This window comes from Manis javanica, chromosome 7 (genome assembly GCF_040802235.1).
Source record: "Manis javanica isolate MJ-LG chromosome 7, MJ_LKY, whole genome shotgun sequence".
Lineage (NCBI taxonomy): Eukaryota > Metazoa > Chordata > Mammalia > Pholidota > Manidae > Manis > Manis javanica.
Window position 1 is genome coordinate 74,452,490 of NC_133162.1, and position 21,634 is coordinate 74,474,123.

Genomic DNA, 21,634 nt, shown 5'->3' on the forward strand with positions numbered 1-21,634 from the left:
TGGAGGTCCTACCCATGGCAATTAGACAAAAAAAAGAAATACAAGGAATACAGATTGGTAAAGAAGAAGTCAAACTGTCACCATTTGCAGATGACATGATGTACATAAAAAACCCAAAAGACTCCACTCCAAAACTACTAGAACTAATATAAGAATTCAGCAAAGTTGCAGGGTACAAAATTAACACACAGAAATCTGTGGCTTTCCTATACACTAACAATGAACTAACAGACAGAGAAATCAGGAAGACAATTCCATTCACAATAGCATCAAAAAGAATAAAATACATAGGAATAAACCTAACCAAGGAAGTGAAAGACCTATACCCTGAAAACTACAAGACCCTCTTAAGAGAAATTAAAGAGGACACTGACAAATGGAAACTCATCCCATGCTCCTGGGTAGGAAGAATGAATATCGTCAAAATGGCCATACTGCCCAAAGCAATACACAGATTCGATGCAATCCCTCTCAAATTACCAACAGCATTCTTCAATGAACTGGGAACCAATAGTTCTAAAATTCATATGGAAACACCAAAGACCCCGAATAGCCAAAGCAATCCTGAGAAGGAAGAATAAAGTGGGGGGGATCTAGCTCCCCAACTTCAATCTCTACTACAAAGCCACACTAATCAAGACAATTTGGTACTGGCACAAGAACAGACCCACAAACCAGTAGAACAGAATAGAGACCTCAGATATTAACCCAAACATATATGGCCAATTATTATACGATAAAGGAGCATTGGTCATGCAATGGGGAAATGACAGTCTCTTCAACAGATGGTGCTGGCAAAACTGGACAGCTACATGTAAGAGAATGAAACTGGATCACTGTCTAACACCATACACAAAAGTAAATTCAAAATGGATCAAAGTCCTGAATGTAAGTCATGAAACCATAAAACTTATAAAAAAACATAGGCGAAAATCTCATGGACATAAACATGAGTGACTTCTTCATGAACATACCTCCCTGGACAAGGTAAACAAAAGCAAAAATGAACAAGTGGGACTATATCAAGCTAAAACGTTTCTGTAAAGCAAAGGACACCATCAATAGAACAAAAAGGTATCCCACAGTATGGGAGAATATATTCATAAATGACAGATCCGATAGTGTTGACATCCAAAATATATAAAGAGCTCACACACCTCCACAAACAAAAAGCAAATAATCCAATTAAAAAATGGGCAGAGGAGCTGAAGAGACAGTTCTCTAAAGAAGAAATTCAGATGGCCAACAGCACATGAAAATATAATCCACATCTCTTGTCATCAGAGAAACACAAATTAAAACCACAATGAGATATCAAGTCACACAGGTAAGGATGGCTACCATCCAAAAGACAAACAACAACAAATTTTGGCGAGGTTGTGGAGAAAGGCGAACCCTCCTATACTGGTGGTGGGAATGTGAATTAGTTCAACCATTGTGGATAGCAGTATGGAGGTTCCTCAAAATGCTCAAAATAGAAATACCATTTGACCCAGGAATTCCACTTCTAGGAATTTACCCTAAGAATGCAGCACTACAGTTTGAAAAAGACAGATGCACACCTATGTTTATCGCTGCACTATTTACAATAGCCAAGATATGGAAGCAACCTAAATGTCCATCAGTAGATGAATGGATAAAGAAGATGTGGTACATATACACAATGGAATATTTCTCAGCCATAAGAAAAAAACAGATCCCACCATTTGCAACAACGTGGATGGAGCTAGAGGATATTATGCTCAGTGAAATAAGCCAGGCGGAGAAAGACAAGTACCAAATGATTTCACTCATACATGGAGTATAAGAACAAAGGAAAACTGAAGGACCATTACAGCAGCAGACTCAGAGAGCCGAAGAATGGACTAACAGTTACCAAAGGGAATGGGACTGGGGAGGATGGGTGGGAAGGGAGGGACAAGGGTGGGAAAAAAGAAAGGGGGCATTGAGATTAGCATGTATAGTGTGGGGTGCCACGGGGAAAAAAAAAAAAGAAAAAGCACTGGCATCCTATGGCCTACCAAATGTTGTTGTTGTGTAGTATCTCAGTTCAGTATTATTTATATACCAAAAAATTCTATATAAAGTGTTTACTTTAATGATTTTTAGTATATTCATAGCTGTGGAAATACCACCACAATCCAAGTGTAGAACATCCTCATTACATCAGAAAGAACTCCCAAACCTATTTATTAGTAATGACTCTCCGTTCCTGTCTGCCCCTTTCCTTACACCCAGGCAACCACTTAGCTATTTTCTTTCTCTATATATTTGTCTTTCAGGACATTTTAAATAAATGGAATCATATACTATATGTCTTTTGTCACTGGTTTCTTTGATTCAGCATATGTTGTCAAGGTTCATTAATGTTATACATAATTCTTTTTAATGCCTAATAATATTCCATTGTATGGTAACACCACATTAGTTAATGAACATTTATTTAAATTATTTTCACCTATAGGCTATTTTGAATAATGCTGTTGAAAACATAAAAGTTTTTGTGTGAATGTATATTTTCATCTCTTGCATACATACCTAGTAGTGGAATTACAAGGTCATGTGGTGACTCTTACGTTTAACAATATGAGGAACCACCAAACTGTCTTCCAAAGTGGCTACAGTATCCTACATTCCCAAAAGCAATGAATGACGAAGGTTCTAGTTTCTCCACATACTCACTAACACTTGGCTAATATCAAAAAGTATACAAGGGACAAAGGAGCCAAGATAGTGGTATGAGTAAGGCAGCAGAAATCTCCTCCCAAACACATATATATTTTTTTGAAAATACAACAAATACAGCTGTGCCTAACAGAGAGACCAGAAGATGCAGTACAACAGCCAGGCTACATCTACATCTGCAAGAACTCAGCATCTCACGAAAAGGGTAAGATACAAAGCCACGATACAGCAGGACCTAGCACTCTTCCACCCCAGCTCACCGGCAGGAAGAAAAGAGTCAGAGTGGGGAGGGAGGGGAAGCGCAGGACTGCTAAATAACCAGCCCTAGTAATCTGCACTGGGAGCAAAGACACACATTGCATGGTGTACTGGATATAAGAAAAATAGAAAAGTAAAATCTGCGAGCAGGTCCCCACAGCCAGCTCCCCTGGGATAAAAGAAAAAAGAGTACTTTTTGAAAGTCTTAAAGGGATAGGGGCTTAACAGCTGGATGGAATAGTCCAGGCACACTCAGCCCAGCAGGCTCGGAATCCTAAGGAACTTCAGGCTCTCTAACCCCCTGGGTGGGAATATAGCTCTGAAGTACCTCACAGCAATAAGCAGCCTGCCATTTGTTCCCCCTGGCTGGCGCTGCCCTGCTGCAGCGGCGGAGTAGCTGGAGCGTGATACCGCCCACAGTAACGGCCCTGAGTCTCCTCCCAGCGTGCAGCTACCAGGGCCATACAGACCCGCTGCTGCTGGTGTGCAGCTGCCTGGCAGAGACAGAGAAAGCTGGAACAAGACACAAAGGGGCTCCATTCTTACAGGAGAACACGTCCGGTGAACCTGCAACTCTCCACAGGGTTCTGAGGGCTGCCCCGCCACAGCAGCTCAGTGTATTAAACCAGAGGCTCCTCCTGGTGTGCGGATAAACAACACAGCAGCGGAGAAGGGCACGGCACCCAGCAAGCAGGAAGGGACTTTGTTCTCCCAGCAGACAGATATGCCACCTGCCTACAACTACCTCTATCGCCATGAAAAGGCAGAAGAATCTGGTCCAGTCAAGAATCACCCAGACAACCACCGAGAGCAGGTGTGGGGAGATAGATATAACTAATCTCCCTGAAAGAGAATTCAAAATAAAGATCATAACCATGCTGATGGACCTGCAGAGAAATATGCAAGAGTTAAGGGATCAAGTCCAGAGGGAGATAACAGAAATGAAACAATCTTTGGAAGGACATATGAGCAGAATGGATGAGGTGCAAGAGACTGTTAATGGAATAGAAATAAGAGAACAGGAGTACAGAGAAGCTGAGGCAGAGAGAGATAAAAAGATCTACAGGAATGAAAGAAATTAAGAGAACTGTGTGACCAATACAAATGGAATAATATTCACTTTATAGGGCTACCAGAAGAAGAACAGAGAGAAAAAGGGATAGAAAGTGTCTTTGAAGAAATAATTGCTGCAAACTTCCCCGAACTGGGGGAGGAAATAGTCTCTCAGAACATGGAAGCCCACAGATCTCCCAACACAAGGGACCCAAGGAGGAAAACACCAAGACATATAATAATTAAAATGGCAAAGATCAAAGACAAAGACAGAGTATTAAAGGCAGCCAGAGAGAGAAAAAAGATCACCTACAAAGGAAAATCCATCAGGCTATCATCAGACTTTTCAACAGAAACCTAACAGGCCAAAAGAGAATGCCATGACATATTTAATGAAATTAAACAGAAGGGCCTTGAAGCAAGAATACTATATCCAGCATGATTATCATTTAAATACAAAGGAAGGATTAAACAATTTCCAGAAAAGCAAAAGTTGACGGAATTTCCCTCCCATAAACCACCTCTACAGGATTTTTTAAAGGGAATGCTCTAGATGGAAGCACTTCTAAGGCTAAATTGATGTCACCAGAGAAAATAAAATCACAGCAAAGAAAGCAGACCAACCAAATACTAAGTAAAGGCAAAAAATAAAATCAACTATTCACAAAAGCAGTCAAAGGAAACACAAAAGAGAACAGAATAAAACACCTAACAAATAAAGAAAGGAAGAGGAAGAATAAGAAGGGAGAGAAAAGAATCATCAAACTGTGTTTATAATAGCTTAATAAATGAGCTAAGTTAGACAGTCAGATAGTAATCAGCGAAGAAATAAATAAAATAAATAAAACTGAAAACAGAACAGTACAAAAAAAATCAATGAAACCAAGAGCTGTTCTTTGAGAAAATAAACAAAATAGATAAGCCCTTAGGAAGACTTATTAAGAGAAAAAGAGAATCTATACACATAAACAGATTCAGAAATGAGAAAGGAAAAATCACGATGGACCCCACAGAAATACAAAGAATTCTTAGAGAATACTATGAAAATCTATATGCTAACAAGCTGGAATACCTAGAAGAAATGGACAATTTCCTAGAAAAATACAACCTTCCAAGACTGACCAATGAAGAAATAGAAAATCTAAACAGACCAATTACCTGCAATGAAATTGAATCGGTAATCAAAAAACTCCCAAGAACAAAATCCCGGGGCAAGATGAATTCACTGCTGAACTCTATTGGACACATAAAGAGGACATAATGCCCATTCTCCTTAAAGTTTTCCAAAAAATAGAAGAGGAGGGAATACTTCCAAACTCATACTATGAAGCCAGCATCACTCTAATACCAAAACCTGGCAAAAACAACACAAAAAAAGAAAATTACAGACCAATATCCCTGATGAACGTAGATGCAAAAAGACTCAACAAAATATTAGCAAACCGAGTTCAAAAATACATCAAGAGGATCATATACCATGACCAAGCGGGATTCATCTTAGGGATGCAAGGATGGTACACCATTCGAAAATCCATCAACATCATCCACCACATCAAGAAAAAGAAGGACAAAAACCACATGATCATCGCCATAGATGCTGAAAAAGCATTCTACAAAATTCAACATCCATTCATGATAAAAACTCTCAACAAAATGGGCATAGAGGGCAAGTACCTCAACATAATAAAGGCCATATATGATAAACCCACAGCCAACATCAGACTTAACAGCAAGAAGCTGAAAGCTTTTCACCTAAGATTGAGAACAAGACAGGGATACTCACTCTCCCCACTGCTACTCAACATAGTACTGGAGGTCTTAACCATGGCAACCAGACAAAATAGAGAAATACGAGGCATCCAGACTGTTAAACAAAAAGTCAAACTATCACTATTTGCAGATGACATCATATTGTATATAAAAAAACCCTAAAGACTCCACTCCAAAACTACTAGAATATCTGAATTCAGCAAAGTTGCAGGATACAAAATTAATACAGAGAAATCTGTGGCTTTCCTATATAGTAACGATGAACCAGCAGAAAGAGAAATCAGGAAAAGAATTCCATTCACAATTCATCAAAAAGAAAAAAAAAAACCTAGGAATAAACCTAACCAAGGAAGTGAAAGACCTATACCCTGAAAACTACAAGACACTCTTAAGAGAAATGAAAGAAGACAGTAACAAATGGAAGCTCATCCCATGCTCTTGGCTAATAAAAATTAATATTGTCAAATGGTCATTGTGCCTAAAGTGATCTACAGATTCAATGCAATTCCTATCAAAATAACAACAGCATACTTTAAAGAACTGGGAACAAATAGTTCTAAAATTTATATGGAACCATAAAAGACCCCGAATAGTCAAAGTAATCCTGAAAAGGAAGAACAAAGCAGGAGGGATCTTGTTTCCCAACTTCAAACTCTATTACAAAGCCACAGTAATCAAGACAATTTGGTACTGGCACAAGAATAGACCCACAGACCAGTGGAATGGAGTAGAGACTCCAGACATTAACCCAAACATATATGGTCAATTAATATATGATAAAGGAGCCATGGACATACAATGGGGGAAGTGACAGCCTCTTCAACAGTTGGTGTTCGCAAAACGGGACAGCTACATGTAAGAGAATGAAACTGGATCATTGTCTAACCCCATACACAAAAGTAAATTCGAAATGGATCAAAGACCTGAGTGTAAGTCATGAAACCATAAAACTCTTAGAAAAAAACATAGGCAAAAATCTCATGGACATAAACATGAGCAACTTCTTTATGAACATATCTCCCTGGGCAACAGAAACAAAAGCAAAAATGAACAAGTGGGCCTGTATCAAGCTGAAAGAAAACCTTCTGTACAGCAAAGGACACCATCAACAGAACAAAAAGGCATCCTACAATATGGGAGAATATATTCATTAATGACAGATCCAATAAAGTGTTGACATCCAAAATATATAAAGAGCTCACAGACCTCAACAAACAAAAAGCAAATAATCCAATTAAAAAATAGACACAGGAGCTGAAGAGACAGTTCTCCAAAGAAGAAATTCAGATGGCCAACAGACACATGAAAAGATGCTCCACATCGCTAATCATCAGAGAAATGCAAATTAAAACCACAATGAGATTATCACTTCACACCACTAAGGATTGCCACTATCCAAAAGACAAACAACAAGAAAGTTGGTGAGGGTGTGGAGACAGGGGATCCCTCCTCCACTGCTGGTGGGAATGTAAATTAGTTCAACCATTGTGGAAAGCAGTACAGAGGTTCCACAAAAAACTAAAAATAGAAATACCATTTGACCCAGGAATTCCATTCCAAGAATTTACCCTAAGAATGCAGCAGTCCAGCAGTCCAGTGTGAAAAAGACATATGCACCCCTATGTTTATTGCAGCACTATTTACAATAGCCAAGAAATGGATGCAACCTAAGTGTCCATAATTAGATGAATGGATAAAGAAGATGTGGTACATATACAGAATGGAATATTATTCAGCCATAAGAAGAAAACAAATCTTACAATTTGCAACAACATGATTGGAGCTAGAGGGTATTATGCTCAGTGAAATAAGCCAGGCGGAGAAAGACAAGTACCAAATGATTTCACTCATATGTGGAGTATAAGAACAAAGAAAAACACTGAAGGAACAAAACGGCAGCAGAATCTCAGAACCCAAGAATGGACTAACAGTTACCAAAGGGATGGGGACTGGGAGGATGGGTGGTAAGACAGGGATAAGGGGGGAAAAAAAGGGGGCATTAGTATTAGCAGACATAATGTAGGAGAGGGCACAGAGAGGTTGTGCAACACAGAGAAGACAAGTACTGATTCTATAGCATCTTACTACGCTGATGGACAGTGACTGTAATGGGGTATGTGGCCGAGACTTCACGATGTGGGGAGTCTAGTAAACATAATGTTCCTAATGTAACTGTAGATTAATGATACCAAAAAAAAAGTCTACAAGTGTTGATGAGGATGTAGAGAAATTGGAAGCTTCAATTCTCGAGCAACTCACACGACAGAACTAACATCATGAAATGAGATTCTTTTATCCTTTCAAAACTTGAACTGTACTACTTTTTGCTCACCTTTCCTACTGTCTTTGGCACTTGGATGCTGCTCTGATCCTCTGTTTTATCCTCTTCCTCATCATACAAGCTAAGAACAGTTTTGGTTCTATTTTTGGTTGCTTTGTCCAATGGGGAAGATGAAGAAAGTAAATCAGAATGCTTGGCTGGAAGAGAGAGTCAACGTCCTTCCTGGAAATGGAAATAATAAGGAAAATATTAAGTATCACCTGGAAATACAAATTCTATTGTGGGGCCTCCCAAACTCCTCATTAATTCAGTAACTGCCACATTTGCATGTTTCGGGGCCCTACAGCTAATCACATCTGCTCCCAGGTAACAAAACCCTGAGCTAGTTCTTCATTGGCTGCTCCAATAAAGAGTCCTGCACAGATAATTCATAGACAAAAGTAATTTTTCCAAACAGTTTAAAGCCATGGGTCCCTCCTTCCTACCATTATATATATATACAAACACTGATACACACAGGTTGCTCAAGAACTGTAAATTCTAAGTCATAAAGACAACACAAATGCCAGTCATTAGGAGAGGATCATGTATTTCCTAGTATTTAACTAATACATGAGTCTCTAAGAGAAACCTAATTGACAAAATCAGACACTTAAATTTTAAAAGGCTTACACTGTATCAATTATACAAAATCACATAAAATGTGTACACTCAATGATAAGAATCTTTGAAATAATCTAAAATGCAGCATTTATTCATTCCACAAGTATACCACATTTCAGGTAAGATGCCACTGATTTAAGAACCACTATTACTATATGAACCACCAAGGTCAAAAACAACAACCTCAATTAACATGCCACTGATTGCAAGAGGTGTATCCTACTTTCAGAGTGGTTAAACTGTGGGAAAAACATGCTTCTTTGAAGAAATATAATTTTTAAGGTGCCTACTATGTGCAAAGTAATATGACAAGTAGTACAGATACAATGGTCAACAAAACAAACCTGGCCCCCATCTTCACGGTGCTTATACTCAAGCAGAGAGATGGTAGCACAGGAGAGCACCTGGAAAGTGTGGACTGGGTTATGACTGGGGTAAGCCAGGGGCTTCTGGACACAGAAAAGGTCTTCATGCAAACTTGGGGAAGACAATGTCACACAATAATAAAATACAGTGTTTCTATCACTGCAGCCCCATGGAGTCAGAAAAAGCAGACATGCCAAGAAAAAACACCATGGCAAATAAGATGAGGAAGATCCTAGGGAGAGAAAGGAACAGACACAAAGGGACAATAATGTAAAATGGGAAAACAACACATCACTGTGTGCACAAGCACACCTAGAGAGGTAACTGAAAGGCAGGAGCAACGTTGAAGGCTTCCCTGAATGGGGAGGATCACATGTTTTCTTCTTTATACTTTGTACTGTTTTCAAATCTCTCAAAAAAAATAAGTCATTTATTTTCTGTGGTAGAAAATGTAAGGTGTGTGTACGTGTGGGTTTTACAAGAACAAATGAGAGACAAACCTATCAGAATATACAAGAAAAATAAAAACTTGACCTTTTCTGACTCCTCCACCTGAGTTGTCCCAAGCTCTGATGATTCCAGCAGACTCAACCTTCTTACCCACAGGTTTCACTCCAAACTGTGCCTCCTTCTCTTCTTCCTTGCTAAATAGCAAAGGTTGTACCTCAGGAATGGTCTCTTTTTTCTACCAAAAGAAGAGTAAATGACAACATCAAAATCAAAAAAAGTGTGTCTAGCAGGACAATGCGTAACACACGCCGAAACCACAGCTCTGTTTAGGGCATCTGCTAAGTATGGTTGTGGGAAAGAGAGGAGAGCATAGTGAAAGGGCACAAACAGAAAGCAGTAGGCATTACAACCTCCAATGCACAGACACAGCACCTCAGTTTCTGCCACACCGTCTGCTCCCGTCTCCTTGTGCCTGCTGACTGCACGACGCTGCCACTGCCTGGATCCTTACTTCTGCCACCCAACTACTGGTCTCTCCTCTCTGCTTCCCTCCTCTTACATTTCAGTTACATGACCACCATCCAGAGCTCTTGCTAAAATAAAACACCCATCCAATTACTTTATTTCCCACCCCAAACCTGCATTTTTGTAATAAGTTAAGTATTGAACATGACAATCAACTGACACCTCATTTTATCCCTCTAGTCACCTGCACCCCATCAGTTCTCACCTATTCCTTACATGTAAACTCTCACACGTCCACACTTGTTTCTCCCTCTGTAGAAGCAAATCCTCCTCATCTTTTAAGCAAGGCTCAGCTTAGCCCATCCTGCCACCCATAAAGGTTTCCTGTTGTCAGTAAGAATCCATTTACTTCATTGATAAGAATGCTATTGATATCTCTACCTAGCCCTTACATTACTCTCCCCCTAATTTACATGAATAGCTATCATACAGCTTTTTATCCATCCATTTGGAAGGATCATACAGTGCATTTCCACAGCCAGTCATGGTGTTTTATACCAGGGTAGGTATTTTGACACAGGTTTTTGAGCGCTTTGCACATCTCTCATCTCTTTCTTACCTGGGAGCTAGGGATTTCAGAGATTAGGAAACTGAGGTCACTAACTTACCTAGAGTTATTGGCATCCTTGGGGCAAGCGACTTATCAAAAATTCTTGAGGAAAAAAAAACTAACTCCATCATACTAACTAGACTATAATATGTAAGGAAGTAAGCTTAATGCAATACTCATCAGGTTATCAAGACATTCAGGAAGTAGAACAGGATAAAGAGATTTTTTGTTATTGTTAGGAAAAGGTCCTTAAAATGCATGCTCATTTAAACTTGAAATAAAAGACTGGAAACCCACAAAAGAATTTCAGAAGAGGTATGGCAAACTGAAGTGATTGAAGGAAAAAATTTCTGTGCAATGTGCTGGACTCACTGAAAACTACATATAATTTCAATGCAAGCTGATAGGGAGAAAAATGAGATTAAGTATGGAGAAACATAACCTTTCATATAACCATAGTCCTTAAATCAAGGAATATGCTGCCCAAACTGTTGATTTTAAACCTTCCTAAAGATAAACTGACTCATCTTCTTCATAAAATTAATTTTATTGATAGGCTTCAAACTGAGTCAAATTTAATTTACTTTGAAATATCCTAGGATCTCTAAAGAAAAAATATCTTATCTGCTAATGGTGATTCTGTCTCACAAATGGTAAAAATAAAGTGTGCAGGTGGTTTAGCTACCTAAGAGGCGTATCTTTGACCTTTTGTCTTATTTAACAATTATAGTTAAACAGGTTGAAAGAAGTTTTACATTTCCAGAACTTTCAAAATTCATTAGATTATTGCTCATTTATCCAGGGTAGAAGTTATTTTTATGATTTACAAAGAAAATCAGATCTCTCAACTTTTAACCATTCAGCCACTAGATGTCTTCTTTAGGGAGACTGAAGGGTAGGGTTATGAGCACCTCAGAAGCAGGAGCAGGGAGCTCCAGAGCCCAGGGAAGGCAGTGCTCCCCCAATGCTGAAAGCTTCTGGAGTAAGCTGTGCAATTCCAAATGTGGTGAGGAAAGAGTGCTTAAATCATGGACCTGCACGTGCTTCATCCAGGAAGCTTCACAGGACAGGTTAACATTTCTACCATGTCTCAAAGTATGAAGAATGTTTCTATATAAGAGACAATAACCCTCCTCTGGAGTATTCTGGGATAGGATGAGTCACCTAGAATATATGCAAATGAGGCTAGAAAAGAGGTGTCCAGGTTGGAAGAGATTACAGATGGCACAGTAGGCTCAGATAAGGCATTTTGCCAAGAGGACAATGGGACTGGATCTCTGAGACAAGAATGAGGGCAATGGTCAGGAGAGCAGATGGAGGGAAGGAGCATTCACAGAGAGACCAGATAAGAAAGCACCTCACCAGTCAAGGCTAAAGATGACAAAGCAACAGGGATGGGAGGAAACAGCCTTAACTGGCAAGAAACAATGACGATTCCTCCATCAAAGGAGAAATAGCCACATGTGTCCTAGTGGTTATATTGCAGAATACTATATAGTGGTAAAAAAGGGCAAGGTGAGGCTTATGGGAATGATAAACATGCTGTGGGACAAAAACTAATGCATAAAAATGTAGACATGATCATATTTAAACAACGCAAAACACATGTGGATGCCTAGAAACAGGCCTGGAGGGACTGGCAATGCCTCACTACCAGTGATTACATCTTGGAACGAGTATGGAGTGGGACTCTGGGTTCTTTATGCATTTGCTAAACCTTTCTTAAGAAGACATCTGTGTATTACACTGTAATTTAAAATAAGCTTTAAACAGAAAATATTTAGGAGGTATAGAAAAACCAAGTATCAGCCTCTACAAACAGGAAGTTCCAGGTTCTTTTATTGCCATGTGCCTATTTCACTGTACACAAGGAGAAGCCAGGTCCCTAGGGCCACACAGGTTTCAGGAATGTGGTCAACCATCACCACAGTGGGAGGGGGAAAGTCTTCATCAAGTGTCGGGGTAGGAGCTGCCATTTTGGATTCTGTGGCTGTTCCAACACGGGAAGTTTCCCTGGAGGCTCATACCTCCTGCTCTGTCTTGCAGGGCTTTCTGCCCTCACGCATGCCAAACTGGAGTGGTCTCAAGTTGGGTTGGAAGGCCGTCACAGCAGGCTGTGAGCTGGCTTGACTCTTGGCCTTTTAGGCTAATCCAGCACAGGTAAAGAGGTCTCCATGGGGCCTAGCCTAGAAAGTTCACTGTTAGCAACTGCCAGTCGGTAATAAAAAAGTGCTTGGCCTCACTCTTCTATGTGCACATACTTCAGGAGTGTGCTGGGGAGGGATTAATGACAGGCCAAAAGCAGGCTTCCAGTGTGTCTACGTTCCAGACAAGCATTACGTTAATGACTCCTTCCTCTCATTCTCTAATACTCCTTTTTCACATAAAATGAGATTGGCTATGTTTTAGCTTAGGTAACTGTGGTAGTGATGCCATTTAGACAAAATCACTGGAAGGACACTTAGATTAACTACTTCTTTTCTTATCATATATTTTAATTTTTAAAAAAACTTTAACTGTGGTAAAAAACATATAATAGAAATTTTTCCATCTTAACCATTTGAGCATATAGTTCAGTGGTGTTAATAATAATCGCACTGTTGTGCAATCATCTCCAGAATTACCTTGCAAAACTGAAACTCTTCACATCAAACAGCTCCCCATTTCCCCCTGCTGCTACCCTGGCAACCACCATTCTACTTTCTGTCTCTGAATTTGACTGCTCCAGGTACTTCACGTAAGTGGAAACATATAGTATTTGCCTTTTTGTGCTGGCTTATGTCATTCAGTATAATGTGCTCAAGGTTGATCCATGTGGTAGCACGTGTCAGAATTGCCTTCCATTGGTACTCTGCCCCCCGAAGACTATACCCGACACTGAATGGGTTACAGACACAGAGGAGTGCTTTTTTTCCAGGCTTCTGTATGTGTGCTTCATCTGTAAAATACCACTAACCAGAAGCTATCTTTCTAAAACTAGGAAAACAAGTTTTCCAAGGTCAGGTTTTAGGAGCTGATTCAGGGAGTATCACTATTCTGTAACACCACCTCAAGGATGTTTCCTGGGCCTAAGAGGTTAAGAATACCTTTGTTGCAGGAGGAACAGATGCAGGAGGAGAGCCAAACAGAGAACTTCCACTATCGGGATCCTCTTTGAAGAGCAGTGATACTCTCTGAGTCCTCTTTTGGCTACACAAACAGATGAAAGACCAAATTAAAGGCAAATGGGATTTTTAAAAAAATACAATATTCTTTCTAGGTCACACCTCTATGAACCCACCTGCCACCAACATGCCCAAGCTATCAGCTGACCTTATACAACTGAAAGCAAGCAAGAAAAACCTTTGAAGTAGGTGCGATTTGTGCCTAGCAAGTCATCAGCCTCTGTCCCCCACCCTTATGTAGAAGAGCTAAGGCCCTCCTCAACCTGGCCCTTGTTAGTTATTTCTGACTCGGTGTGGGTGCACTAGCTGTTTGCTTTCAGAGGCACACGACACTGCTAGCACTCTGTCTCACCACTTCCTAGGGCACAGGAAGAAACAGAGAACATGAGTGCCTATTTCCAAAGTGGTCAGAAGGCAGCTGTCAAAAGATCACAGGGCCAGGGCCTGCTTCGGGCTGTGACCTGATACCTCCTTGGCCACCTAATCCTGTCTTTCTAAGCATCCCCATCCTTTCCCTTCAAACCCCAAATCCATCCCTTTACATCCCCAACAGACAAACCTCTCAGAGCTGGAAAAGCAGAACTCATTTCCCTGTTCATCACATCACTACGCACCCAGCTCCTACCCCATGTTGGGCAACCAGAGCCGAAATGCGGTCACAGTTCTCCTCACCACCTTCCTCTAGCCTGTCTTCACCTACCTCCTTACCTGGGATTCTGGCAGGCCCCTACACACAAGGTGCTCAGTAAATGCCAGAACAACTATTCATCAGTACATCATCAGGAACAGAAATAATATGAAAGTGAAAAAACACAGGGAGGCTTAGCACTGGACTGGTTTTTACTATATGATAAAGAATAATACAACTAACATACTAGGGAATTACCAAAGTAATGAAAACTTCAAAATCAGTTTTTGCTAGGAAAAAAGCATAGTAATAGTAAGTCACTTCAGTGAATTTTTTACCATATCCATCTACTTCTATTAGAACAAAATTATAATTAACAAGGCAAAATCTATATAACTTGTTAGTTTGATACTGATGTCTACATCTTAAAAAAACAAAAAAACTAAGGATCAACCAAACAGTTGAGTGCACTTACACTGGACACATACACTAAAGGACAGTTACAAACTAAATCTGCACCTTGAAGAAGTTATTAAAGCAAAGAGCCAATTTGCAACGGCACAGTAAGATGCTACCTAGTATGCCTTTAAGGACATATACCAATACAGAGTTACACAAATTATAACCAAAATATCCGACTACTAGGTGATGAATGATCACAAAGTATTAATGACTATATCAGATGCCTGAAGAGTGCCGAACACCTCATAAAGCAGCTATAGCAGAAAAATCTTACTCATTATCTTCTGAACAAGAATTTCTAAACAAACTAACCAACCAAAACCCCCGAGAACAACCCACAAGACATCTGGTGACTGATTCTGAAGGTAAGCTACTAGAGAAGAGCTAGTTAGCTCTCTGGACAAGGTTACATAAAAGACTACAATCCTTACACTCGGCCTCATTCCCCAACTCTCAGCTACTGCTGGCTAAATGGGGGCTTCCCGTGGAGACCTGTCCTCAGGAAAACATGTGCTTGTTCAGTGAGCTACGGTATTTCTCATTATAAGTAACAGGTTAAGTATTTTGATTTATTTAAAAGGTACAGAGAAAATGATCATAGAGTCTATGGATCTAAACCAGGCACTTTTGAGAGTGAAAGGGAAAGTTATTAATAATCATCCTGAAATGAAAGGAACAAAGCAGGGCTGCCAGGCAAGCCAGGGCATTTGAATGCCTTGCTAAGATAATATTTCACAACTTCATTAGGGTCACAAAGCTTCTTTCTTTTTTTAGAATGGTTGTGAGATATAATTTACATACCATAAATCTTACACTTTTATAAAAGTGTACAATTCACTGATTTTTAGTATATTCAGAGTTGAGCATCTATCACCATAATCTAAGTTCACAGTATTTCCAACAACCCAAAATGAAACCCTACTTGTTAACATTCACTCCCAATTCTCCTTTCCCCTCAGCCTCAGGCAAACACTAATTTACTTTCTGTGGCTATGGATTTATCTGTTCTGGACATTATATACCAATGGACTCATACATGTGGTCTTCTGTGACTGGCTTCTTTCAGTTAACACAGTTCATTAATATTGTGGCATGTCTCAATATCTTGTTCCTTCTCATTGTATGGGCAGAATACATTTTGTTTATTGTTTCATCAGTTGATGGACTTTTCAGTTACTATGTACAATGCTGTGATGAACATTCATGTGTAAGTTTTTGTGTGGACAGATTTTCATTTCTCTTGACCGTATACCTAAAAATGAAGTTAAGTCCTTTGGTAGCTCCAGGTTCAACTTTCTAAGGAACCACTGTTTCCCAAAGTGGCTGCACCATTGTACATTCAGTGTCTGTAAAAGCAATTTTAGAGAGTCTGATGAAAGCAATGAATTATTTCCTCAGAAAAATGCCCATACACAAAACTTATAGACAACTTTAAAACCAACTGGAAATGGAATAAATCGGGAGCAGAGAAAGCATTAATGAAAGCTAAGTATTGGGTGTAGCTGGTATTGGAACCTCCAAGTGAGACGTTTCCAGATCTCTAAACTAGTGACCACGTGTGCGTGGTAGGGGGCAAAGGGAGACAGGGCACATATGTAACGTAACTTCTACACAACCTAGAAAATGCTCAAGTGCAACATGGCCAGAGATGAGGGGCATATACAGAGGGAATTATTTTTGCTCTAAACTTTCACTTTTTCTTCTCTCTCTCACCTGTCTTTTAGGTCAAGAAAGGATTCTTATAAGAGAAGGCTTAAACTGAGTCTTGAAGGAAGATGGTCAGGTAAGAAGGAAGAAGGGCATGTCTCAGGGGAGAGAGTGCAAGAAAAATAAAGGAATGAAATGTTATTTCCTCTGAGTCATGATGATAAATGGTAACATGTTAAGTGACTGAAATTTAACAGCTATGCTAAGCATTTCCCATTTTTTGGATTTCATTTAATCCTCTCAATGATCCTATGTGAGAGGTACTATTATTATTTTTGTTTAACTGATGAGAAAACTCAGGCCCAGAGAACTTTGGTAACTTGCCCAAGGTTATTGTTATTCAGAAAGGAACTGGCAGGGCCAGAATTTATCAGGTACTGGAATTCCAGAGCCTATATTCTTCTTCTTTTTTTTTTTTTTTTTTAAGGAGAGCAAGGTACCAGCTTTTATTTAGAGATAAAGTGAGAGGAAAGAGCTTCCAGCTCACACCAGGAGGGGACAAGAGAGCCCCCCAGAGCCTATATTCTTAACCAGAGGCAAAATATATACCCAAGGGTAAAGCCACCAGCACCTAAAAGAAATGGTGACATTTCAAATGATTACAATATTTAGAGATAGAAATATGAGGTACTTTTGAATCTATCAAATCAAAATTAAGGCTTAATCGCACCAACCCACAGGATTTATATGTCCCATCAATTACCTCTTTATGGTACTATCATTCAGTTGAATTCCACAGTAATCATTTAAAGCTCTTGAGGAAAAAGTATGTATTTGCAAGGTTATTATTCGGAATGTACAGCTAATCTGGCAGCATGTTACACCACCAATCACAGCCTGTGCTCAGACTACACATCCTGCTGGCTTCAGGCCAAGTGTTAATGTGAATCAGCTAACACTTACCAGCAACTGGTGGGATAAACACAGCACTGTAGAAAACCATTCTCCTAACAGGATGTGTATCAATGCTGAGGGTATTTCTGTTCAAATGACAAACTTACATACCCTCAACCACACTTTGCATTCTTTAGGATTTCCCAGAGGAAAAACAAACAAAAGACAACAAATTGCACTAAATCTCTAACAAACTAAGAAAGATGGTATTTTAGGGTTAAAGAGAAAAAAGTTAGGAAGAAGAAATTGTGTAAGGACCCATCAACAAAAAACAATGCCCAGTATTGGGGAAGGATACCTTACAAGTGAAAATCAACATATTTATTTTTATGACTACTGGGTAATGAGTGATTATCATGTCACCCCAAGCAACTGCACCTTGTGAATCAAATACATCTGACACTTGGACAATATGGCACTTAGGGGCATGTCATCTGTCCCACAGCTGAAAATCCACACATAACCTTTAACTCCCCCCAAACTTAACTACTAACAGCCTACTGTTGACCAAGTCTCACAGACAACACAAACACTCAATTAACACATATTTTGTATTATTATATGTATTATATACTGTAGTGTTACAATAATATCTAAGTGGACCCACTGCAGTTCAAACCTGTGTTGTTCATGGGTCAACTGTACCTTTATACTTATTATCACAGACACTGAAACACTTATTAAATCACTTCTTTCCATGACTAGCTCACCTGTTCTTAGCAATAACAAACAGGTCATCTTCATCATGGTCCTCAAACAGGCTGGTCTTTTTCACAGCCTTGGCCTCCTGGACCTGGGTGGTCCCAGAGTCCCGAAGTTCTCCTTTAGACCTATTATAAGGTGAATCAGTAATATTCCACTGGTCCTTAAAATATAAAATGTATGTTAAAATCCAGTAGTAATTTAGACTGAGGAACCAGGGAAGTAAAATAATTCATCATTAAACAAAACTGTATTTAAACTAAGCATTAAATTAAGTACATTACTCTTGAAGAAAGCTGACGTCCAGGACTTTTCTTTGAAGTCAAATCTAGACAGCTGGGTTCTCTAGCCTCAAAGACATTCTCTTACTTTTCTCCTCCACTGCCTGCCACAATGTTTCCCCCATCTACGGTTCTGTTGTGTGTTAGGACAAGGGAAGTTATCTACTTTAGGGGTTGAAAATTAATTTTAGAGGGGAATGAGAAGGAACAGTGTTGAAAAAAAACTAACACTTGGAGGAAAGTGATATTTTAATTTAAAAACCTCAATGCAAGTTGGAAAAAAATGTGTAAAAAGCTCATGTAAACAAGACACAGTGAAGCTGCTAGTGACCTTTTTTAACCACAAGTCTGAATCTGGCCTTTATAAAGCATTTGAGGGAAACCCCACCTGGCTATGCTCACCCCTTCATATCAAGTAACTCTTGAGCGCTTGCCAAGTGGTCCTTTGGTCTCTAGAGGCTAGGGCTTCAGAAATCAAAGTGGGGTACACAGGAAACACCATTGGTTATGTAGAATCTCAGATTTCACCCCGACTTTCTGAATCAGAACCTGCATTTGTAACAGGATGCCCAGGTGATTTCTCCACACTTTTTGGTTTGGGATATGTTTCTCTAGAACAGTGACACTCAACAGTGACTACATGCTAGAATCTCTGACAGAGCTTTAAGAAATTCCAGTGATAGACAATACCCAAATTAAACAATTCGTAATCTCCACTGATGGAATCCAGTATCACTACTCTTTAAAGTTCTACAGGTGATTCCAATGGGCAGCCAAGGTTGAGAGTCACTGATCAAGACCCTGGGTTACCTTCACTTGGCCAGTACTGTTGCTCCTGGCTTTGGCAAATGTTTTTACTTTCCCGGAACCACAGTAATACTACGGTAGGAAAATGTCCTATCATGACGACAGGCCTTTACTACAGGGAGAATAAACAACTAACAACAATGCTAAGAATAAAAAAAAGGAAAATCCATGATAAAGTCATACATTTGAGTAGAAAAAACAAATTACGTTGTATAATTTAAAGTTGCTTTCCATAAAAAACATTAACATGCCTCTGGTTTATCTATCTACATCATACCCTCATAATTTGCCTATGATATTAAAATGAGGAGGAGTAATTATAATAATGAAGATTTTTAATGCTTACAGTTTTTAATATAATGTATGAAGTCTTTTTCTGTATAGCTCAATCTGAACAGCAGATAAATTATATTTACTACTGGCTCTGCTTATATGTATGTAGATACAGCAAATGGATCAAGACTCACAAAAAAGGAGTTCAACTTGCAAAAGCATACACCTACATCTAGCTATAGTTCTTAACTAAACACAGTGATCATTTAACAAGTTAAAATAAGGCCTAACTCATTTGATTAGCATATATTACAATTTCAGGGACATATTTTATTCCTAACCATTTTGAAAAGATTAATCTTTTAAGTTAGTATATTAAGTACCTTTCTACAAAAAAACAAGTCCTGTGAACATACAAGTCTTTGGTGACTGAACTTCACTAGATATAAAAAAAGATAGAAAAAGAAAATGTTTGGATAGCTTTAACTCCTAAATCCCATCAAACTATCTCTTCCTCTTTTCTAGGAGAAACTTTCAACCCACCTCCTCATCATCACTGCTGAAAAATAAGGCAGATGCTTTTTTTCTAGAGGGCTCAGAGGATTTTGATTTCTCTTGACTCTGAGTTAGTAGAGATGATGTCTGTTTCTTACCAGCTGTAGTCCCAAAAAGATTATCCTAAAAAACAAATGGCAAAATGTTCATACACTTAAAACTTCATACACATGAAACTAAGGGTCTAAGACAGTCTCTCAGATCAGATTGTTTTAAGTTTCTAGTCAGGTACAGAATACACGTAACATCTCTTGCAGGGGGCAGGGGGAGTATCACAAAATTCTTATAAATCCCACTTCTCTCATGTATAATCCCATAACAATAGTCTACAGTCTTCTAACTGTATACTCTATCCACAGAAGGTAAACAGATACCTTAGAACTCAAAGGTAGAACACTTGTGGGGGAGGGATGGTAATGTGGGAGACCGGCTCAAAGAAATGGGAGGAAGCCTGGTCCCACCCAGACCTGCTGGGGCGGGCCCTCTAGACTCTGTAGGGAGGACCTGCAGCCTACGTGGGCAGCAGAGCCCCACAGGCCCCTGCAGCAGACAGCAACTTGCACCATTCTTTCTATGAATTAGAAACTGGAGCAACAGACAGAAGAAGAGAAATAAAGAGCTTTCTCTAATCCCTTACATGTATTTAAAATAAAGACCCACACCTGGAACAGAAGAAAGGCATGACTGTGTTTCTGGTTAATTTTAAAGAGACAATATAAACTGATGAAGTAGTTTACTAAATAACATCACTAGCCTACTAAAGAGCTGCTTCTAATAGGTTCAATGGCATTTGTCAATAATTGTATAGTCAAGCACTCCAAAAGTACCTTTTAAGGTACTTTCATTAAGGTAATGGAACCAAAATCATCACAGGGCCTGAGCCCAAGTTAGAGAAACACTCTTTAACAATATCCTAGGTGAGTAGTCATGAAATGTAAAGATTCAAAAAAAGGCAGGCTTTAAGAAGAGTGTGGGAAGGTAGGAAAGGCCATGAGAAAATGAAGTGGCATCCAATGAGGATACTAATGATAGGAGCTAACATTTACTCTGCATCTACTAGTGCCAGGCTCTGTGCCCAAAACACTGTACATCAGCTGTTTAAGCTGTCACAAAATCCTATATATTACTACACCATATGAGATTCAGAAAAGTGAAGTTGCTTGTCCAAGGTCCCTAAATTCCAAGTGGAAGAGCTGGGATATGCACACAGGGGTCTGACGCAAAGCCCATGAGCTAAGCGACTGCACAACGCTGCACGGAGGGAAGGTCTGTTTTGTCTTCTTCCTGATTTCTTTCCCCCACTTTGCTCTCATTCACGGTGGAAAGAAAAGCAAGGTGAGATATAACCTTCTCCACTCCACTCCCACTTTACCAAGACATTCTTGTATCACTGGGTTTAAGAGAATTATAAAGTATTCTTTTTATCCTCTTAAAGGCAGATTTCAAAAATGATATCTGGGTCAAGAATTTAATGTCCTGCCCACTGCACAGTCAACAGAACCACTGCACAGTCAACAGAACCTAAGAAGAGTCACTTAAGTTAAAGAACTTAAGAAATAA

At 39.4% G+C, this 21,634-nt stretch overlaps 1 protein-coding gene across 1 annotated transcript in view; it reads right to left on the minus strand.

Annotated features, from left to right (window-relative positions):
* Window positions 1-21,634, minus strand: part of LOC140850305 (WASH complex subunit 2-like) — a 52,415-nt gene that overhangs the window by 14,575 nt on the left and 16,206 nt on the right. Inside the window, 6 exon segments of the mRNA XM_073240047.1 lie at window positions 8,099-8,269; window positions 9,611-9,656; window positions 9,658-9,761; window positions 13,688-13,790; window positions 18,167-18,321; window positions 20,063-20,197. Of these exon segments, the coding sequence (XP_073096148.1) occupies window positions 8,099-8,269; window positions 9,611-9,656; window positions 9,658-9,761; window positions 13,688-13,790; window positions 18,167-18,321; window positions 20,063-20,197 (714 nt within the window).